Genomic DNA, 20,673 nt, shown 5'->3' on the forward strand with positions numbered 1-20,673 from the left:
GTATTGTATAACAATTTAAAGGGAATTAAATACTTTCTGGAATGTTGATACTGTTAAACCAGAGATATATTAATAAACATGGATTTAAATGTGTTAACTTCTAAAGATGGTTTCTGTTTTTAAGTGTAAAGTCAAATATGTTATTCTAAAGTAGTAAATGGGAAAAATATGAAGTCTTAAAATGTTTATGAATCTCTGGTCAGTTTTTAGTTTTGTCAGGCTTCTCACTTTTTAAAATTTAGTTTTGTTTTTCTTTTTATTCCTAATAAAGTTCCCTTTGAAATATTAAAGTAAATATGTTGTAGATCCTTGTAAATTATTTTCATTTTCTTATTTTCAGTGTTATTTCATACTTTACTGTAGTATTAGTTGTTGCTAGTTATTTGTATGTTTCATTGATGTTAGCAATACGGTAAAAAGACTTCTGCAGGTGGTATGTAACAGTATTAATTGCTACTTAGATGAATGCAAAGACATGAAATCTAAAGTTAGTTCTCATTTTAGTTTTCTGATTTATAATACAATAGTTGTATTACTCTTAAAATGTTTTGCAACTGTGAAACATAGCATGTATGTAAAAACTATATGAAAATGCATTTAAAGACCATTATAAAATAAACATCCCTATACTTTTGACCCAGCCAAGAAGTAGCACTTTTACCGTATCCCGGAAACCTTCTGCCATCCTTTGCCTTGGTGCCTCTGCTTCCCATATCCTGAAAGACCCAGTGTCCTGTATTTTGTGTTAATTATTTCTTTGCTTCTTTTTTAAACTTCATGTAAGTGAAACCCTACTGAATATATTATTTTGAAGCTTGCTTCCTTCTCTCATATTTTTCAGATTCATTCATGTTAATAAATGTAGCTGTAGTTCATTCTTTGTTTTGTAGGAAATTTTTAAAGTCAGTGTATAACATGACATCAAGACTCACAGATCTGAAGTATGGCGCTTGATGCAAATTCATAGAGTGACTGCATCCGTGTGTCCTCTTCTAGGTCAAGACAGAGACCACTGCCAGCTCCCCAGAAAGCCCTGTCTTTCCCCAACCATTTTCATCCCCCAGAAGCTGATCACTGTTCTGCAATATATGACCATAGATTAGTTTTCAGTTCATAAAGCGTCTTCACTTTCTTGTAGCTGCTTTTGCTCAACATTGTGTTGTGAGATTGATCCATGTTGTTGCATTTAGCAGTGGGTTATTTTTACGTTATTACTGTGTGAAAATGTCACACGTACATACCCATTTGCCCGTTGTTGGGGTTTGGGAGTTTTTCCGGTTTTTGGCGACCACAGGTAACCCTGTGAGCACTCTTGCCCGTGTCTCCTAGTGCCCACAAGCCCACCGTATTTACTTGGAGGTGTAAGTGCGGTGGATACTGCCAGAGAGTTCTACATGATGTCTGCAGCAGTTGACTCTGCCCCCAGGAGGGTTTAAAAGTCTGTCTCACATCTTACCAGTTCTTGGTTTGTCAGCTTCTCCAGCTTTAGACTACATTCTAGTATAGTGGATGTGGGTTTTAATTTGCATCTTCCCTCATTACTGATGATATTGAGCTTTTCTATGCCTGATATAATATTGATATTTTCTATGCTTTATAGCCATTTGGGTATCTTCTTTTGTGAAGTTCAATTTGTCTCTGTCCACATTGTAATAAAAATGGTTCGTCAGTCTTTTCTCCATAGATTTGTTACAACTCTTTATATATTCATAAACAATTTCTTTGATACATATATGGCAAATATCTTCTCCCACTTTCACTGATTTGTTCTGTTGAACAATATTCAATTATAATGTAAATTATTTTTAGTCAGTCATCTGGGATATTGTCTGTGTTTTTTTGTGTCCTATTTAAAATTTTTTGCCTTGCCTGTTCCAAGATCATGGGAATGTTTGCCTTGTTACCTTCTAGGAGGTTCCTTATTTAACCCTTGGGATTGTGCTACTCATGGAGCTGGTTTTTATGTATAAAGTGAGGTAGGGGTCATTCCCCCACCCCTCCTGTGGATAGTTGATAGCCATTTGATCCATTAACAGTTAGAAAGCTATTCTTTCCCTACTACTGTGGTTGACACCATTATTGTAAACCAGAAAACCTGTTGGTGTGGGTTCCTGGACCCCTGTCCCCTCCCATGATCTCTTTGTCTGTCTGTGTACTAATACTACACCCCCTTAGTTGCCGCAGCTTTAAAATAAGTCTTGATTTTTCACAGATTAGTGCATGCACTACAGCTTTCCTCTTCTTTGAGCCTTCCTTGGTTCTTTTTGGTCCCTTGTATTCCCATATGAGTTTTAGAATTACCTTGCCAGTTTTTATAATGCCTATACACATGCCCCTGTTGAGATTTTGGTTAAGAATGCATTGAGTCTGTAGATCAGTTTTGGAAGACTGTATCAGTAATTCATTCCTTTTTATTCCTTAATGGTGTTTCATTGATGAGTATATCACATTTCTTTATCCATTTACTAGTTAATAGATATTTGGATTGTTAGTTTTTAACTATTCTAAAAACACTACTATGGACTTTCATATACATATTTTTGCTTGGACATTTGTTTTTCATTTCTTTTGTGTAGCTATCTAGCAGTGAGTTGTGTGGTAAGTTTATTTTTAACTTTTTTAGGGAATCAAACCCTTTTCTAAAATGGCAGTGCCACTTTACATCCCCGTGAGTGTTCCAGTTTCTTCACATCCTAAACTGTTGATATTGTCAGTGTTTTAGGTTTTGGTCATTTTAATAAGCATATAGTGGTGTCTATCTCATTATGGTTTTGATTGACATTTCCCTAATGACTAATGATGCTGAGCATTTTTTCATGTAGTCACTGCCCATTTGTATATCTTCTTTGGAGAAATGTCTATTCCAATAGTTACCTGCTTCCCACACACCCAACATACAATAATCACTATAGACATTTCTAAAAAGGAGAATGATAGGAGGTACAAAGGAGTCCATAGCAATTCTGAAGCCCAGTTGGGCAAATGTTGAGAGTTCCTTAATTAGAGCTCAAGACCTGGATATAATATTCTGTGTCTCTTGGCTCCTCCAAGTAGGAGGAGGCTTTTGATTCTACCTTCTGAGTTATCCTTTGTTTTTCATGAAAAATAGTATATGTTTGCAGTTGGGTAGTTCTCTTAGTATGCTTCCTTCCAGAAGAATTTTGGGGGTCCAGTGGCCCCTTTTCATTTTTACCCTGTCCTTTTTGGTCCAAGAGCAGTGATTTTGCTAGTATAATTTTGTCAGAACCTTTGTAGGCCTCCTGTGAATCCTGTGTGTGTAGGGAAACTAGAAATCACTATCTGTAGTAAAACTGGAAAATTCATAAATATGTGGGAATTAAATAACAAACTCTTAATCAAGCAAAGAAGATATCAAATGGGAAATTAGAAAACATTTTGAGACAAATGAAAACACAACATACCAAAACTTAGGAGATGCAGTAAAAATAGTGCTATGTGGGGAGTTTATGGTTGTCAAACTTACATGAAAAAAGAAGGAAGATCTCACATCAGCAAATTTATATCTTAAGTAACTAGAAAAAGAATAAACTGAAGCTAGCAGAAGAAAGGAAATGATAAAAATTAGAGTAGAAAAAACAAAATAGATATTGGAAAAAGCATTAGAGAAAATCAAGGAAACCAAGATTTTTTTTTTTTAATTAACAAAAGTGACAAACTTTTAGCTGAATTGTCTAGAAAAAAAGACTCATCTGACATCAGAGATGAAAGAAGGGACATTAGCACCAATTTTACAGAAATAAAAAGGATTATAAGTAAGTACAGGAAGCAGTTGTGAATCAACAAGTTGGATTACCTTGATTAAGTGGGTAAATTTCTAAGAACACACAATCTACCCAGACCGAATCATGAAGGGGAAGAACAGACCTACAATCAGTAAAGAGACTGAAAGTGAAATTCGCTCAGTCGTGTCCGATCTCTTCCAGCCCCGTGGACTGTAGTCCATGGAATCAAGGAGACTGAAGCCGTCTTAGAAACCTCCCACCAGGGAAAAGCCTAGGACAGACAGCTTCACTGGCGAGTTCTGTTGCTCTGCTAAGTCGTGTCTGAGTCTTTGTGACCTCATGGGCTGCAGCATGCCAGGCTCCCCTGTCCTTCACTATTTCCCAGAGTTTGCTCAGGTTTATGTCCATTGAGTCAGTGATACTATCTAACCATCTCATCCTCTGGTTAGCACCCGTTCTCCTTAACTCTTCCAGAATTGAAGAGCAGAGAAGCGGGTACTTCTAGGCTTATGGTGTGAGGCTAGCACCACCGTGGTGCCGACGCCAGACGAGACACTGCGAGAGAAGAAAGCCACAGGTCAGTATTCCTGGTGCGCACCGATGAAAAAATCCCTCAGAAAAATGCTGGGAGACAGTTCAGCAGCATAGTGAAAGGGTTATACACCATGACAGAGCGGGATGTGTTCCTAGAATGCAAGGAAAATTTGACAAGTGGAACAATGATTATAATATAGAATGATGGAAAAAAGCCACACAGTCATCTCAGAAATTGATGCAGGGAAAGATGTGACAAAATTTAACAGCCTTTCATGATAAAAATACCTGACAAACTAGGAATAGAAGGAAACTACCTCAAAATAATAAAGGCCATATATGAAAAGCCCACAAATAATAGCATACTTAATGGTGAAAGCAAAAGCTTTGCCTTTAAGGGCACTAATAAGACAGGGACGCCCACTCTTATCACTGCTATTTGACATAGTACTGGAAGTACTAACCAGAGCAATTAGGCAAGAAAAAGAAAGAAAAGTCATCAAAATTGAAAAGAAGAAAATGAATCTCTGTTCACAGATGCTGTGGTCTTAGATACAGAAAACTCAATGGAAAACTAATAAAACCAACACAAAAAAATCAGTTGCATTTTTATACATTAACAATGAACAATCAGAAAAGGAAATTTTAAAAAAGTTTCATTTGCTATAGTATCAAAAAGGACAAAATAATTAGGAATAAACTTAACCAAGGAGGTGAAAGACTTGTACACTAAAAAAAAAAAAAAAACAAAAAAAACCCTACAAAATACTGTTGAGAGAAATTTAAAAAGACACCACGGTAAATGGAAAGACATTCTGTGTTCATGGGTTGGAAGAATTAATATTGTTAAGATGTACAGTATGACCCAAAGTGATATAATTCAATCCCTATCAAAATTCCAGTGGCTTTTTTTTTTCCAGAAAAAAGAAAATTCTTCCTAAAATTCATATGGAATCTCAAGTGACACTGAATAGCAAAAACAGTCTTGGAAAAGAAAAAACTGGAATTCTACCGTTTTCTAATTTCAAGACTTACTACATGGTCACAGTCATCAAAGCAGTGTGGTGCTATCTGCGAAGGATAAAGTAAGCCTTCTGCACCAACATGCAGTTTTAACCTTACCTGCTCTAATAGTAGCTTGCACCTCCCAATACAGCCTGAAGAGGTGTGCAAAAGAAAAAGAGGATAAAAGTGCCTGCACGAATTGCTAGAGTTGAGAAAAGCCGTCGGAAGTGCTACAGGCCTGCTCGTAAGCTCCTTTCCCGCCGGTACTGTTTGGGATCTAGCAAGGATGGCGTTCCCAGCCGAGGCGTGCCGGCCGCCGTGCGGGACAGTCAGTGCTGATGCTGGTCTGAGATGCGCGAGGGACAGCAAGGCCTGGACACGGTGGCCAAGTTCACGTCCAGTGTGTGTGTTGGGAAACGTGGGAGGCTAGATCTGTGGCCAGTTTTATTTGTCTTTTGTAATGAAAGAACTGTTTTTTTTTTTTTTTTGCATTTTAAATAAAAATAACTAGCGGTTTTTGAATTAAAAGTTTCTTGCCTGGCTACATTGAAATGCTATAATCACTTGGAGCGTGAGCCTTTGGAAATTGCAGGTGTACCTGGTGTCAGGTGCTTGTTGGGGCAAAGAGGAAATTGCAGGTGTACCTGGTGTCAGGTGCCCGTGCCAACCTGTGTACAAAGACAGTTGTTGCTTCAGTTGCCGAGTCGTGGCCGACTCTTTGTAACTGCGTTGTGTGCCACCTGCCAGGTGCCTCTGTCCATGGGATTCTCCAGGCAAGAATGCTGGAGTGGGTTGCCGTTTCCTTCTCCAGGGGACTTCCCTGACCCAGGGGTCGAGCCTGTATCTCCTGCATTGCAGGCAGCAGACTCTTTACCACTGAGCCACCAGGGAAGCCCACAGAGGACAGACACTACTGTAAATGTGCGCACCCCCTCGACACTTGATGCACTCTGCCCACATTGGGCAGAGGAGGCAGCAGAGTCTGCCAGCAGCAGTGATGTAGAAGCCACCGTCCTTTGGTGTAAAGGGTTTTTCTTCCTGTGACTCCACGTTTTATGAAGACGATACAAAGACTGATTGAGAACGATCTTATGCAACCAATAAAGGGGTGTAGTGTTTTCTGATATCAGCCCGGGGTTCATCCTCACAAAGCTCCTTGAGGGGGAGACTCTCCCCTGTTCACACTGGGATTCCTAAGACCTGTCACTATACCATGGAAGACAGTTACTCAGTTATCTGCTGAAGGAATATATGAATGAATGGACAAATGAATGATTGGATAAAATTTAAAAAGGAAACAGTGTGGTACAGGCATAAAGACAGACATATTGACAGAATAGAGAGCCCAGAAACACACCTTTGCATATATGGTCAAGTGATTTTTGATAAGGATGCCAAGACCATTCAGTAGGAAAGGACAGTCTTTTCAACAAACTCTGTGGCAAAACTGGACATCCACATACAATAGAATGAAGTTGAACTGTTCTTTTTCACATACAAAATCTAATGCAAAATGGATCAAATACCTAAAGGTAAAATCTAAGACAGTAAAACTCTTAGAGGGAAATACAAAGGAAGCTTCGTGACAGTGGGCTTGGCATTGATTTACTGGATATGTACCAAGAGCACAGCCAGCAACCCCAAAGGCCCTGGATAAACTGGACTACCTCAAACCTAAAAACTTTTGTGCATCAAGGGACAGTCAGCAGAGTGAAAGGGCAGCCCATGGAATGGGAGAAAGTATTTACAAATCACCTGTCTGAAAAGGTGACTGGTATCCTGAATATGTAAGAAGTCCCACAATTCAACAACAATAAAAACAAACAACTGATTAAAAAATGAGCAAAGGACTTGAACAGACATTTCTGCAAAGAAATGATCACTAGTCATTCTGGAAATGCAAATCCAAACCTTACATCTATTAGGATGACCACTGCAAAACAGATGAGGGAACAGACTACATGCTTGGCCAGGATGTGGAGGGACTGGAACCCTGTGCACTGTGGGTGGGAGTGTAAGATGGTGTGGCTGTAGTTGGACATCATTGGCAGGTCATCAGGAAAGTTAAAATAACCATGTCATCCAGAACCCCCACTTCTGGGCATATATCCCGAATAACTGAAAACAGGGGCCTGCAGAGGTATTTGTACACACGTGTGCGTAGCACCATTATTTGCAACAGTCAAAAGGTGGAAGCACCCAAGAGGCCACCCTTGGATGAATGCATAAACAAAATGTGGTATGCAATGCAGTGGAATAGTGCTGAGCCTCAAAGAAGAAGGGAGTTCTGACACATGTTACAACATGGGTGAGATTCGAAGTGATTATGCGAGGGCGGAAGAGCCAGTCACAATGTGAGGAATACCTTCTGATTCCACTTACATGAATGAAGTGTAAATTCAGAGAGGCAGAAAGTTGAATGGTTTTTGCCAGGGGTGATGAACATTTGAAGAGACCCTGATGCTGGGAAAGATTGAAGGTGGAAGGAGAAGGGGATGACAAAGGATGAGATGGTTGGATGTGGCATCATTGACTCAATGGACATGAGTTTGAGTAAACTCCGGGAATTGGTGATGGACAGGGAGGCCTGGCGTGCTGCAGTCCAAGGGGTTGCAGAGTTGGACAAGACTGAATGAGTGAACTGAACTGGTGAACATTGGGATGCATGTATCTTTTTGAATTAGTGTTTTTCATCTTTGCATATATACCCAGGAGTGAAATTGCTGGATCATATGGTAGTTCTATTTTTAGTTTTTTTTTTTTTTTTTAGTTTTTTGAGAAACTTCCTTACAGTTTTCAATAGTGGCTCCACCAACTTACATACCCATTAATAGAGTATTAGGTTTTCCTTTTTTCCACATCCTCACCAACACTTACTTGTGGTCTTTTTTGGCGATAGCATAATATTACATTTTTTTTTAATTGCATTTTTGTCTGAGCTAAAAGAGATATCCTAGGCTATTCGTTTAGGCTCTTCTCCAGTTAAAATGCAGTTTTAACTGGCATTGTCACTGCTATTTCTTTAATTACTATTTTTCTAGTTTCTGTTTCTATTTAAACCTTCTGGAATTCGTATTATTTTGATATAAGAGATTTTGAATTTATCTTCTTCATCTCTTACATTTTCACTTATTATATTCATTCCTTTATTTTTTGTGTGTTCTCAGAATATTTCTTGAACTAGTTTTCTAATTTGCTGGTTTGATTTTTATGCTATATTTAATCTGTCATTCTCTTCTTACATTGTGGTTTTAAAATTTGGCAATCGTGTTTTTCATTTTTAAGCACATTTTTATGATCACAGATTGTTTATTTCCTTTTCTATCTGAAATGTCTACTTGAATCACATTGAGAACGAATTAAAAAGACTGTTTAGAAACTTTCTATGTATATTATGTTTCTTTAGAAGAAGGACATTCAGTTAGTCCTTTTTTAGACTTTTAAATCTTACATCTCATTACTTATCTCTTTATCTTTATAGTGACAAGTCTATGATTCTGTAGTATCTGGGATCAACACGGATGCTGGGAGGATGTTTCTGGATTTCTGTTGACATATTTTACCTCAGATGGTAAAGAATCCACCTGCAATACAGGAGACCCAGGTTCAATCCCTGGGTCGGGAAGATCCCCTGGAGAAGGAAATGGCTACCCACTCCAGTATTCTTGCCTGGGAAATCCCATGGACAGAAGAGTCTGGTGGGCTACAGTCCGTGGGGTCACAAAGAACTGGACGTGACTGAGTGAGTAACACAACGTTAGCCGTGGGAAGAAATGACGGGGAAATTTTGTATTTCCCACAGTCTTGGCCCTTCAGAGGAGTAAGGTGGCGCTCCTGTCAGGGACCCTCAGTAGCATGCTGAGATCTTGCTTTCTGTGCCGGTGTTCCCTCTTCCGGTACCCCCACGGGAATCCTGATGCCTCTGTGACCCTGCTCCTTGCCCCAGCTACAGGCGGTCTCTGTGAGCACCGCGACCGGCTCTTCATGCAGGGTCACCGAGGGTGAAGCTCTGCCTCCTGCCCCATGTCCCCCTGTTCGCCGTGGCCTCCAGCTGCGTCACCGTGACCTTGGCCCCATCACCGTGACCTTGGCCCCATTCCTGTAACCTTGGCCCCATCACCGTGACCTTAGCCCCATCACCATGACGTTAGCCCCATCCCTGTGACCTTGGCCCCATCCCTGTGACTTTGGCCCCATCACCGTGACCTTGGCCCCATCCCTGTGACCTTGGCCCCATCCCTGTGACCTTGGCCCCATCACCATGACCTTGGCCCCATCACCGTGACCTTGGCCCCATCCCTGTGACCTTGGCCCCATCACCGTGACCTTGGCCCCATCACCGTGACCACTGCGGTTCAGAGTTGCAGTTAGTTGTGTCTCCATCTGGAGTCATTATCAGTAGCAAGAAATGGAGCCGCCATGCTTAGCGTCCTATGTGTGCGTCAGCAGTGACACTGACCTCCGTCTTGTTTGGCTCAGTGGCCTCCACAAGGAGCTGACTTGGACGGTCTCTGCTTCACTTGGCCTGCACTGGGGACATGGTGTGCACTCAGTCTTGGGCAGGTTGGATTGGAGGGAAGGCTGTCAAATATGTGTTTGTAGTGGGGTGGAGGCCAGTAGAACAGGTTGGACTGGAGATGAAGATTGGTGATCAGTTTCCCCTTGTGATTTGGAAACTAATGGTATACACTGAATTGACCAGGGAAGCACATAACAGAAAAATAAATAAGGCTGGGCACAGAACTCAGGGATCAGAGCCTGTGTGAGATGGGCAGAGGGAGAAAAACTAGCGGAAGAGCTGAGAAGCGGGCTGACCAGGCCGGACCCCGCCGAGCTTCCCGGCTCAGAGGCCAGGCACGTTCGGGGCGGTGCGGCGGCGGGCAGTGAGGGAGCGCCTGCAGCAGCGGTGGGAGCTGGAAGGGGGGGCCCCGCGGAGCCAGTGCGCGCGGCGTCTGCAGCGGCGTCCCTGCGGTTTCGCGGGGAGGCAGGGAGTGGACCGCCTCGGCTGCTCTGCGCCTGCTGACCTCACGCTCAGCACCTGCAGGGTGACCGGAAAGGACAAGGGCCCGCCGCCCCCGGCAGGCTCACCGAGCGGGGGCGAGCGGGGTCGGCCCGGAGGACGGCTGCGCGCCTCTTCAGAGGACGTGCTGGTTTACGTATGCACCCGGTGTGATAAACAGATAAATGTTTCAGCCCTCTTTTTTATTAACATTTTCTGTGAGAAGAATGACTTTTAATATTTAAGCATTTTTTCAATTTTTCAGCAGAGCTCTTTTTATGACTGTTTAATCTGTTCTTAGGGTGCAGGCACTGCTTACTGTGATGTAGTCTGTGCCGCGCGCTAAGTGTGAAGAGCTGCTTATCCGCTCAGGCACGCTGACTGATGAGATTGTCCTCAAAATGTCACTTTATTTCTTTTCCTCATTTATTCTTAAGTGTTTGGATATCTGGACTATTGATTAAGGGTATAAAAAGTCCACAGCTCTTTTTAAAACAGCTTTTTTCAGAAATTCTAAATTACCTAGTAACTAGTCTAAGGACTGTCATTCTGTCAGCGTTAACTACCAAAAGCCACACTCATTTTAACCTTGTCTTTCTGAACTACAATTCTGTCTTTTGGGAACACTTAGTATGGCCCACAGCTTGTGAGGGAAATCCTGATATGGCTAGAAGTTGAAAGTCAGTGACTTTAATTCATTCAATAATGGTTCATTTTCATTTTGTATCTCCTGAAGGAGCCATTCAGAGAACAGGTATTTGTCATCATGGAGCTTTCACTGAAGTAGCTGGAATAAAAATATCTGGGAGACTCCAGGCTAAAGTAGAATATGGAGAATGGCATTTTGAATATTTGGTGTATTTTATATTGGAGGAAAATCTTTTTTGTTCAAATTCATCTGGAAGCTTAAACCATTTTCCTGTTTATGCTGTGCTTATCATATTTTACCTGAATTAACATGGCATATTTTTAAATTTAGGACTTTGATTTATCTGTGGTTTCTGACATGGTTTTGAATTTTCAGACTTTTAGCTACATGAAAGTTTTGTTATTTTATGTGTTTTAAGACTTTATCTTAATGTGAAACATGAGTCCAACAAAACTTGCTAACCTTTTAAAACACTTATCTTCCCTGAGAGGGTATGCTTTAAGTTTTCTCTTCCTACTCTTAGAAAAGGGGAAATACCTGTGGTTTACCATAGCCCCACTTGACAACAGTGTGTGTTTGTAAGAAAGCATGTGACACTTAGGTGGCATTTTACTTGTTGTGTCACCTAAGTGAAGTAAAATGTGAGATACAAGTGGTTATTATCTGTATTTCTTTTTCTTTGCTATTGAAATATCACTGTTAATATAAACAACCATCTCATTTCCAAAAGAAAAAAACATGATAGTCCTAGATTTTAATGCCCTCATGTCCTCTGAATTCCCCCGGTTCTGACTGTGACTGTTTTGGTCTCTTAATAGGGAACAATGCATTGCGAAGTTCCAAACCAGATCACAGTCTATGAGTCCAACCCACGGAGAAGATGGACGGATTATTACCCCAAAGGATTGTGTAAGATCAGACTTCACTCTCGCTTTTCTGCTTGTTTTCTTCTTGTTTTAAAATATCTACACACATTTTTAGTTTCATATTGTTAAATTCCTGTGATTCCTGACAAACAGTAGACAGTCTGATGGTTTTGGTGGGTATCCTGACTTCAAAGAAAGGGACGTGTTGGGGTATATTGCTCTGTTCCTTCTGCTTTCCCTAACATTCTGAAGCATCGTGTTCATCAGTCTGTCATTTTTCCCGGGCACTGAAAAATAACTTTGAAAAACTTCATTTTTTAGTTATTTTTTCCCCCTTTTTTCTGTGTATGTATAAAAATGACTAGACACACAGTGGTCATAAACTTAGAAATGGGACTGGTTTGTAGTGAAGTAGAGGACACTTCCTTCCTGGTGAAGGTGGACTGTTCACATCCTGAAATATGAACACCTCTCTTGCATGTTAGACTCAGCAGAGATACTGTTTGAACGTGGAGCTAGTGAGCTTCGTAAAGAGAAGGACTTTGCCTGCTTGCCTCCATCCTTGCATAATTCTGGCTTGTCTTGGGTTACAAGCCTTTTAGTTAAGCAAGCCATGTGTCATGCTTGACTCTTTTAGCACGTTTGCTCTACATATAATTCCTTCTATTTTCTCCAGGGATGGGGAATTCCAGTTTGGAACTTTAATAAGCCTCTTGTATAAAGAAGAACACATTTTAAATATTTGTGAATTTATTATTAATCATCATATTTATTTAAAATAAACAAGGGAGGTACATTTTAAAAGATATTCTCATTCACACACACACACAAACATTCAAAAAGCAAGGGACCAACTGTAGAGGCAGTAATGAATTTTTATACAGTATAAATAGTAAACCCAACATTTTGTTCAATAGAAATTTGTAAATTTTTAATTAGTTTCTGAATTTCTAAATTAGTTTCTAATTAATTTCTAGATTTCAAATTAGTAAAATATGAAGAACATTTCAGTGTATTTTTAATTACTTCAGATAATATAAATGACCATAGATAGATTTATTTGTTAGTAATGAGGTTTTCCGGAGAAGGAAATGGAAACCCACTCCAGTATTCTTGCCTGGAGAATCTCAGGGACAGAGGAGCCTGGTGGGCTGCCGTCTATGGGGTCGCACAGAGTCAGACACAAGTGAAGTGACTTAGCAGCAGCAGCAGCAGCAATGAGGTTTTTTAGGAGCTTCCCAGGTGGAGCTGGTGGTAAAGAACCCACCTGCCAGTGCAGGAGATGTAAGAGACACTGGTCGGATCCCTGGGTCAGGAAGATCCTCTGGAGAAGGAAATGGTAACCCACTCCAGTATTCTTGCCTGGAGAACCCCATGGACAGAGGAGCCTGGTGGGCTACAGTCCATGGGGTCATGAAGAGCTGGACGCGACTGGAGTGACTTGGTACATATGCACAAGGTTTTCTAAAAGCATGAAAGTGCTATACCAACAAATTAAATTAAAATAAAATAAATTTTTTAGCTGTACTGTAAAATATACATTATTATTTTATACCGAGTTACCTTCACAAGTTTTTGGGCTTTCAGATCATTGTCCATTTCTGGACACAGATCTTTGGCTTTCCTCAGTTAATTATGATTTTAATCTGATTTGATAGATATGTAATATAAAAAACTATCCAGCAGGGAAAAGAGCATGGAGTTTTAATTTTTTAAGAAAGTTAAGAATTACCATGATTACGTTTTCATGATGTGAATCCAAGGCTTATTTCTCTTTATGTTCGGTGTATAATGAGAAACAATTTAAGAACAAAGAGTTTCTTGGACATCAACCCAAACTTCCCTGTTAACTCATTTTAACGAGAGTAAGTAATTCATCTTTTCAAGTGTTCCCTTTCCCTCCTTTAAAACTACCATGGTACACCACAATTAAAACTTTTTGTAAAAGAATTTAAAGAGTCTGGATTATTTTTTAAAATATTCTTTTGATTTTTTGAAATCCAGTTAATGTAAATATATTGTGAAGGAGTCTCATAGCCTTAAGCAGCTGTATTAAACAGTCGTCCCTTGGAACTGCGGACTAGCTCGGCTGTAGCCTAGTCCTCTCCTCTGAGGGTGGTCGAGCGTTACCAAAACGCACACGAACACTCGTTACTCTGAAGACACGTATTTCGTCCTGTTTTCTCCCTCCCTCCCCTCTGCCCTTCCTTCCTTCTTTCCTCTGTTACTTCTTCCATCCTTCCTTCTTTCCTCCATTCTGTCTTTTGTTTTCATTCTGTTTTTCTTTTTTGTGTTTCAGGATATTCATTTGAAAAAATCTACTCTTTCTTTGGATGACAGCGACATGGAAACTCGCCTTAATAGTTGGAATCTTGGGGTAAAAAAGCATTTGTTTTACGAATGTATGTTGATGTGGCAGAATCATTCTGTGTTTGGGAAACATCTGAACTAATTTAATTCTAAACAATGACTCTTACCGATGTTAGACACTTAGTCCTGGGTGAGCGCTGGGAAGGACTTGGGGAACAGGAAAGAAGCGTGAGTGGTCCCTGTGCTTGACAAGCTGGCTTTCCTGTTGGTGAGATAGGAGATACACACATGAAACAGTTAAATACAGTTTCAGACAGCATGTGATCGAATACCAGAATAAGTTACCCAGAAAGTAGGATACTGAAGGCCACGTGAGTGAGAAAGTTCTCCGGCAGACTTCAGGCCCGAACCACCATCATGGACAGTTTTCATTTGCGGAGGCCGGGGCGCCCATGTGCCTGGAGGGTGGAGGGAAAGGGGCCAGGAACTTAAGGCCGGAGGAGGCGTGAAGAAAGGCGGGGAAAGCGGGGCTCGCACAGGGGGCCGGCGGGCAGGGCTGCCGGGCTGGGGCCTGTTGGAGCTTGACTGCTAAAGCAGAAGTTCCGCTTTCAGATTTGAGACGGTCGTGAGCTCTGAGGTTAGTTCCCCTGCCTCCACGTTTCCACTGTACATACAGGCTCTTTAATGCTTTCAGGAAGTGAAGAGGGCTTTAATCAATTTTTAAAACCCAACTTTATTATTATAAAAATAATTTGTAATTTGAAAAATGCAGAAAGTCAGATACGCTGAGAGATGTATTAACATTTTGTTACATATATCTTTCCCTCATTTTTTTCTGCATGTATTTATAAAATTAAACTTTAAACAAAATTGGGGTCATATTATAAATGCTATTTTATTATGTGCTGTTTTAAATTTGGGATAGGTTTACAGTAGTTCTATTAGCATGACTGTTAATGGTAGCACCAATTTTTCTTTTGAGTGGATAGTTCATAACTTACTTAAGCATTCTGATATTTTGGACATGTAGGTTGCTTCCAGTTTATTGCTAATATAAGTAACAAGTGCAACAGAATTCCTTGAAAGAATCCTTTTGTTCCTATTTGGTTGCTTTCTTAGATTATGTTAGGTCTTGGAACATTGCCCTCCATAAGGCGTACACCAGTCTATTTTCCAACCAGAAGTATATAGGACTGTTCATTTTTTACTTCTTCGCCTACATCAGGGACTGTTACTTTTATAAAAACCCTGAAACCCTTCTTGCTAATAATGATCTTTGATGAAGGCAGTGCTTTAGGGAGGCTGAGTGGGTGGTGGTATGAAGGCTGTGTTGGATGTGTATGGAAATGGAGAAGGGGAGCAGTCACGTGTGGGGGCTCCACCTTGCTATGACTCCGAGCATGGAAGAGATGGAAAAGGAAAACATTTCGAAGAGAATAAAGAATGCTTAGTGACTGACTGGCGACTGAACAGGGGGGCATCTAAAGCTTTGGTTCCAGGAAAACAGGAGGGTTGGCTCGCTGTCAGCTACCTGGTTGTCTGATGGTGGAATCATTTCAAGGGTTTCACCGTTTTATCATAGACTGCTTTCGTTCGGAGAGTAATCGGGGAGTTTCACGCTTTCAGCTCTGTGGTCTCCAGGGCTGCAGTCTTGTTTTGCAGCCACACGCTGGACGTGGTGGCTGTACCCAGAGCCTGGAACCGCTGTCTTTAGAGACTTCAAACCGGGACTCGGTGGCCACCATCAGAGGGTCAGAGGTGGGGGACAGGAAGGGATTTCAAGTGAGTCATTTGAAGGTATGTTAATGAAGGAGAAGAGAGAAATAGCATTGATAACGAGAGGGGAATGGGTCAAAAGAAAACCATTTCCAAATTTGAAGGAGTCGGGGAAGCTGCCCCCAGAACGACTCCTGACTTACTGGTGCGGGAGAGGAGCGAGGAGGCCTCGGAGAGCAGAATCAGAGAGATGGACGTTCTGGGATGTCCTTCTGCAACGGCCTCTGCCCTAGGCCGTTGAGAACTTCTGATGTGCATTTTGTAGCACACACAGTACTTTTCACAAATATTTAACTGTTCAGAGGATTAAACTTTTCATTTGTATAATAAAATTAAGATAAAAAATCTAAACTATTTTGATGGACTGCCTTAAAACTAGGGCCGCCTGGGATTTTGTTTCACATTTTTATTGTTCAAAGAGTGCACTCACAGTGTGAAATAAAGTCCCTCATTTTTATATATTTATAACAGAGATGCATTAATCAGGTTCAACTATATCTCTTCATCACAGTAGAATAATTTAAATATCCAGTGTATTAAAAAGCTTAGATTTTGCTTTGATTTTAGTTTTGTATGAGAATGTGTGATGGACTTTTATTTCTTTCTTCCTCCGAATGATCAGTTAATAGCTAGTTAATTTTTGTGCTCTATACTAAGGGCACATTTTTTTATGTTGCTGGCATGCCTGTCAAGACCTATTTTCTGATGCATTAGAAGTTCCAGATTTTGAATTTTCTAGTTTTTGTTGAAAATATACATTTCCCCCAGTTATATTCTTTCTTTTCCCAGGAGTGTTTTAATATATTCCCTGTGAATATATAATTCAAGTAGAAATTTACTTCCTAAACCTAGCCGTTACATTTTCCTTCTGTATTATTATTTTTTATCATTATTACTTTTTAGCCTTTTTAACCTTTAGCTTTGGGGGAGCTTTCTTGCTTTGTTAACCTATCTTATATACATTTCATTCACGACTGTCTTTATATAAACTTTTTTCTTTTTTTCCTGAGGAGGACTGGGGGATCTGGAGGAGTCTCTCCTGGGCCTCGCATGGGTCACCAGACCCCCACCTGTCCGCACCCAGGCCTTGCATGGGTCACCGCCCCCAGCCTGTGCCCCCGGGGCCTCTGTCCTGACTATGGAGGCTCGCTTCCACCAGGAGCAAACAGTGGGTACACTTTAGGTGACCCCCTTAGGTCAGGTCTCTGCAGAATGGGCGAGAGAACATTCTGTTCTGTTCTGGAGACCTCGCAGGACAGGATGGTCAGCGGGAGGGTGGACAGCACCCCTAGTCCGGCGGCCCCCCTAGAGGGCAGGGCCCCTGGCGGGACCTCCTGTCCAGGGCCAGGGGCACCTGCACGTCCCGGAACCCCCGGTAAGGAGTGTGGGAGCCGAGCGGACCCCCCCGGGAGTCTAGGTGGGGGAGCGGGGCCGCGCGGTGGGGAAGGGAGCGCGTGGGCTACGCGGGGTGGGGCTCAAGGTGATGGTGCCGCGGTGCTGCGAACGCCGTCGGGTCGAAAGGTGCCCATGCGCGTCCTCATCCGACGCTGCGTGCGCCGTGCCTGCCCCTCGCTTTCTCTCTGGCGCCTGGAGGTGCCAGTTACTAGTAGTTTTCTTTAAAGTATGCAGCTGAGCCATTCTCTGCAGCGGCTAGTGACACTGCACGTGTGGACTGAATATGTATTTTCCTGATGACTGATAAAGTTAGATCCTTTTTAATACGCTGGTGGACAGTTTGGGTAGCCTCCCAGGGTGCAGTGGTGACTGGGGACTTGGCCGGTTCTCCTGTTGGGCTGTCTGCCTTTTTCTTGTCAATATAGAAGAGCTTTGTATCTATTCTGGATGAGTCCTTTCGGAATCTAGTTTCAACAAATAGTTTCTTCCACTTCGTTGCTTTCCTCCATTCTCTTACTGCTGTCTTTGATGAACAGGAACTAAAAAAATTTTTTTTAATTTTTATTTATTCATTTGGCTGCACGGGGCTCTTAGTTTTGGCTCAGGCATGTGAACTCTCAGTTGCAGCATGTGGGATCTAGTTCCCTGACCAGGGATTGAACCCCTGCCCCCTGCTTTGGGAGTGCAGATTAGCCACCAGGGAAATCCCAGGAACTTTAAATTTTAATGTGGTTCATTTTCCCATGACTTTGTCTCATGAAAAATTGCTTTCAGTGTCTGTGTGAGGTATGTGGCTGTCCTGAGTTCTTGAAGAGGTTCTCCCAGGTCTTCTTCTAGCATCTGTATTGTTTTACTGTTTCTGCTTAGAACTACATGCCACCCGGAAGCACTTGTGGGGCATGTTGTAAGATAGGAAGTGAAGATCTGTGGCCCTCACAGGGTCCGCCGGATGCCCTCATTTACCGAGGAGCCTCTTCCCTCCCTGCTGCACGGCACGGTTTCGTCTCACAGATCAGATGGCAGCCCGTGCATGTTCCCATTCTGTCCTTGGCTTGTTTGCTTTTCCTTGTGGCAGTGAATGGTGTCTCTTATCTGTATTTTATTTGTGCTCATTAAATGTTGAAATGTGAGTAAACCCGTTTGTAGTATTGTATTTTTTTCTGTGGAAAACATTTTTCAATTTCTAAAATATGGACTTAAGAGTAAGAGCATCATTTTGGAGCATAAGTGACAATGGTGACTGAATTTATTTTATGCTGTAGGAAGAGGTTTGGCCATTCTTCTGATGGGTGCTCTGACTTTAAGAACAGTTATTCTGGTTGTGCTGCTAGTAATATATTGCCTTAGAATGTCCTTTCCTCTAAGATGGCCAAAATACCATATAAAATGTCTTCCTATTTTTCTGAAACCTTGAAACATCTCTCTTTGATCAATATTAGTCTATAAGGAGGTCAGTTTGACCAAATCCTGAATAATTTGAAAAAGACAAACTGACAGAACTCTTTGAACAATTCTGCTAAAAAACTAAACAAAGCGTCAAAAGGCAGTTTTCATTACAGAGCATTCAGCTATCTGTTTTCATGTCTAGTTTAAATTACTGTTTATTTATTATTGTGATTCTACTTGTTTTTCAAACAAGGAACATTCTGTCATGTGTTTTATTCATGCTATTGGAACTTAATTATTTTTGGCATTACTGTCTGTATAATATTTTGTTAGACTTTAATGTTTCACATAAGCTCTTTTTATCTTCCATTTTGGACATTCCTTATTGTGGTATTCTTTCTTGAGGTATTATATTATGAGAGAACAAGAAGTCTTCTGAAAGAGCATGAAGAAAATCAATGTTAAGACTGTTTACAGATTTCTGCAAGTCCCTGTTACTTGTGGATCACAGAGTGGGAACATTCAACTTCAAAGCACATCTGGCTGGTGTTATAAAATCAGAAAATAGATTGCTTATTTCCCTCAAACAGACTCAAGAACATGCTCTCCTATGAATAATTCTCATTACATGTTAAAAGTGGGTATGAGACAATGCACTGTAAATGAATAAGAACAACAGAAGATTTACGCTTGTTTACAGCGTTCATTGTTGCTTTTAAATATTAGAATAGACTTTTGTCAACTTGAGAAAGGAAATTTATGATAACACGACGAGTCCTTAACTTCTGTATTTAACGATTTTTAAAGATGAAGAGGATGAAATAGTTATTTCTGCATAGTTGAAAGGCTACATTGTAATTAGCTAAACCAATATTTTGTACCCTGCTTATAAATGTAGAGCTGGGTAAAAATAAGTCACAGATGGTTTTCTTGGCTTTTGGGTTTAAATTTTAAGCTTAATTAGAGCTTGAGCATCTTTGAGAATTCTCTGTTTTTCTCTTCCTTTATTTTTCCCCTTGTATTTAATTCTGCTTCATGAATTCGGGTTTTATGTGCATGTGTCTTTGAAGGACTTACTTTTTATGCTGTTTTCTCCATTCCAAAAATAGAGAATGGTTACTTGCTTTTCATATATGTACCTTCAGACAATAAATACTTATTGAGTGTACTTTGCTGCCTGCTGGAAATTGGCTGCCTCTATTTTTCAAAAAGCTGTGTATATATAGTACCATTTTGTTTACTAAAGACTACGCCTCTGTCTCTGGTATGATATTTAAGTAGACTTTATTATTATCTTTATTTAATAATGTTTCCCAAAGTAAATGGACTAAGTCATACACGCAACAGTAGGGCCCCACATCTGGAACACATTTATTATCAAATTTTTAATTTTTGTTTTTTAACTTAATTAATTTGTTAAAACTTATTTATTTATTTAAAAACTCATTTATTGATATGCCAGCACCTTTGACTGTGTGGATCACAATAACCTGGGGAAAATTCTTAAAGATATGGGGACGCCAGACCACTTGACCTGCCTCCTGACATGGAACAACAGACTGGTTCCAGATTGGGAAAGGAGTACGTCAAGGCTGTATATTGTCACCCTGCTTATTTAACTTATATGCAGAGTACGTTATGCGAAATGCCGGGCTGGATGAAACACAAGCTGGAATCAAGATTGCTGAGACAAATATCAATAACCTCTGATATGCAGATGACACCACCCTCATGGCAGAAAGTGAAGAGGAACTAAAGAGCCTCTTGATGAAAGTGAAAGAGTGAAAAGGCTGGCTTAAAATTCAACATTCAGAAAACAAAGATCATGGCATCTGGTCCCATCCCTTCATGGGAAATAGATGGGTAAACAATGGAAACAGTGACAGATTTTATTTTGGGGACTCCAAAATTACTAAGGATGGTGACTGCAATCATGAAATTAAAAGACACTTGCTCCTTGGAAGAAAAGCTATGACCAACCTAGACAGCATGTTAAAAAGCAGAGACATT

General features: G+C 40.8%; 1 protein-coding gene across 4 annotated transcripts in view; it reads left to right on the forward strand.

Annotated features, from left to right (window-relative positions):
• Positions 1–20,673, forward strand: part of CEP112 (centrosomal protein 112) — a 299,121-nt gene that overhangs the window by 22,428 nt on the left and 256,020 nt on the right. For all 4 annotated transcript variants that reach the window (XM_043443432.1, XM_043443639.1, XM_043443510.1 and 1 more), the window contains exons 5-6: positions 11,749–11,839; positions 14,096–14,173. In XM_043443432.1, the coding sequence (XP_043299367.1) occupies positions 11,749–11,839; positions 14,096–14,173 (169 nt within the window). The remainder of the gene's footprint in view (positions 1–11,748; positions 11,840–14,095; positions 14,174–20,673) is intronic.

Source organism: Cervus canadensis, chromosome 1 (genome assembly GCF_019320065.1).
Source record: "Cervus canadensis isolate Bull #8, Minnesota chromosome 1, ASM1932006v1, whole genome shotgun sequence".
NCBI classification, from domain to species: domain Eukaryota; kingdom Metazoa; phylum Chordata; class Mammalia; order Artiodactyla; family Cervidae; genus Cervus; species Cervus canadensis.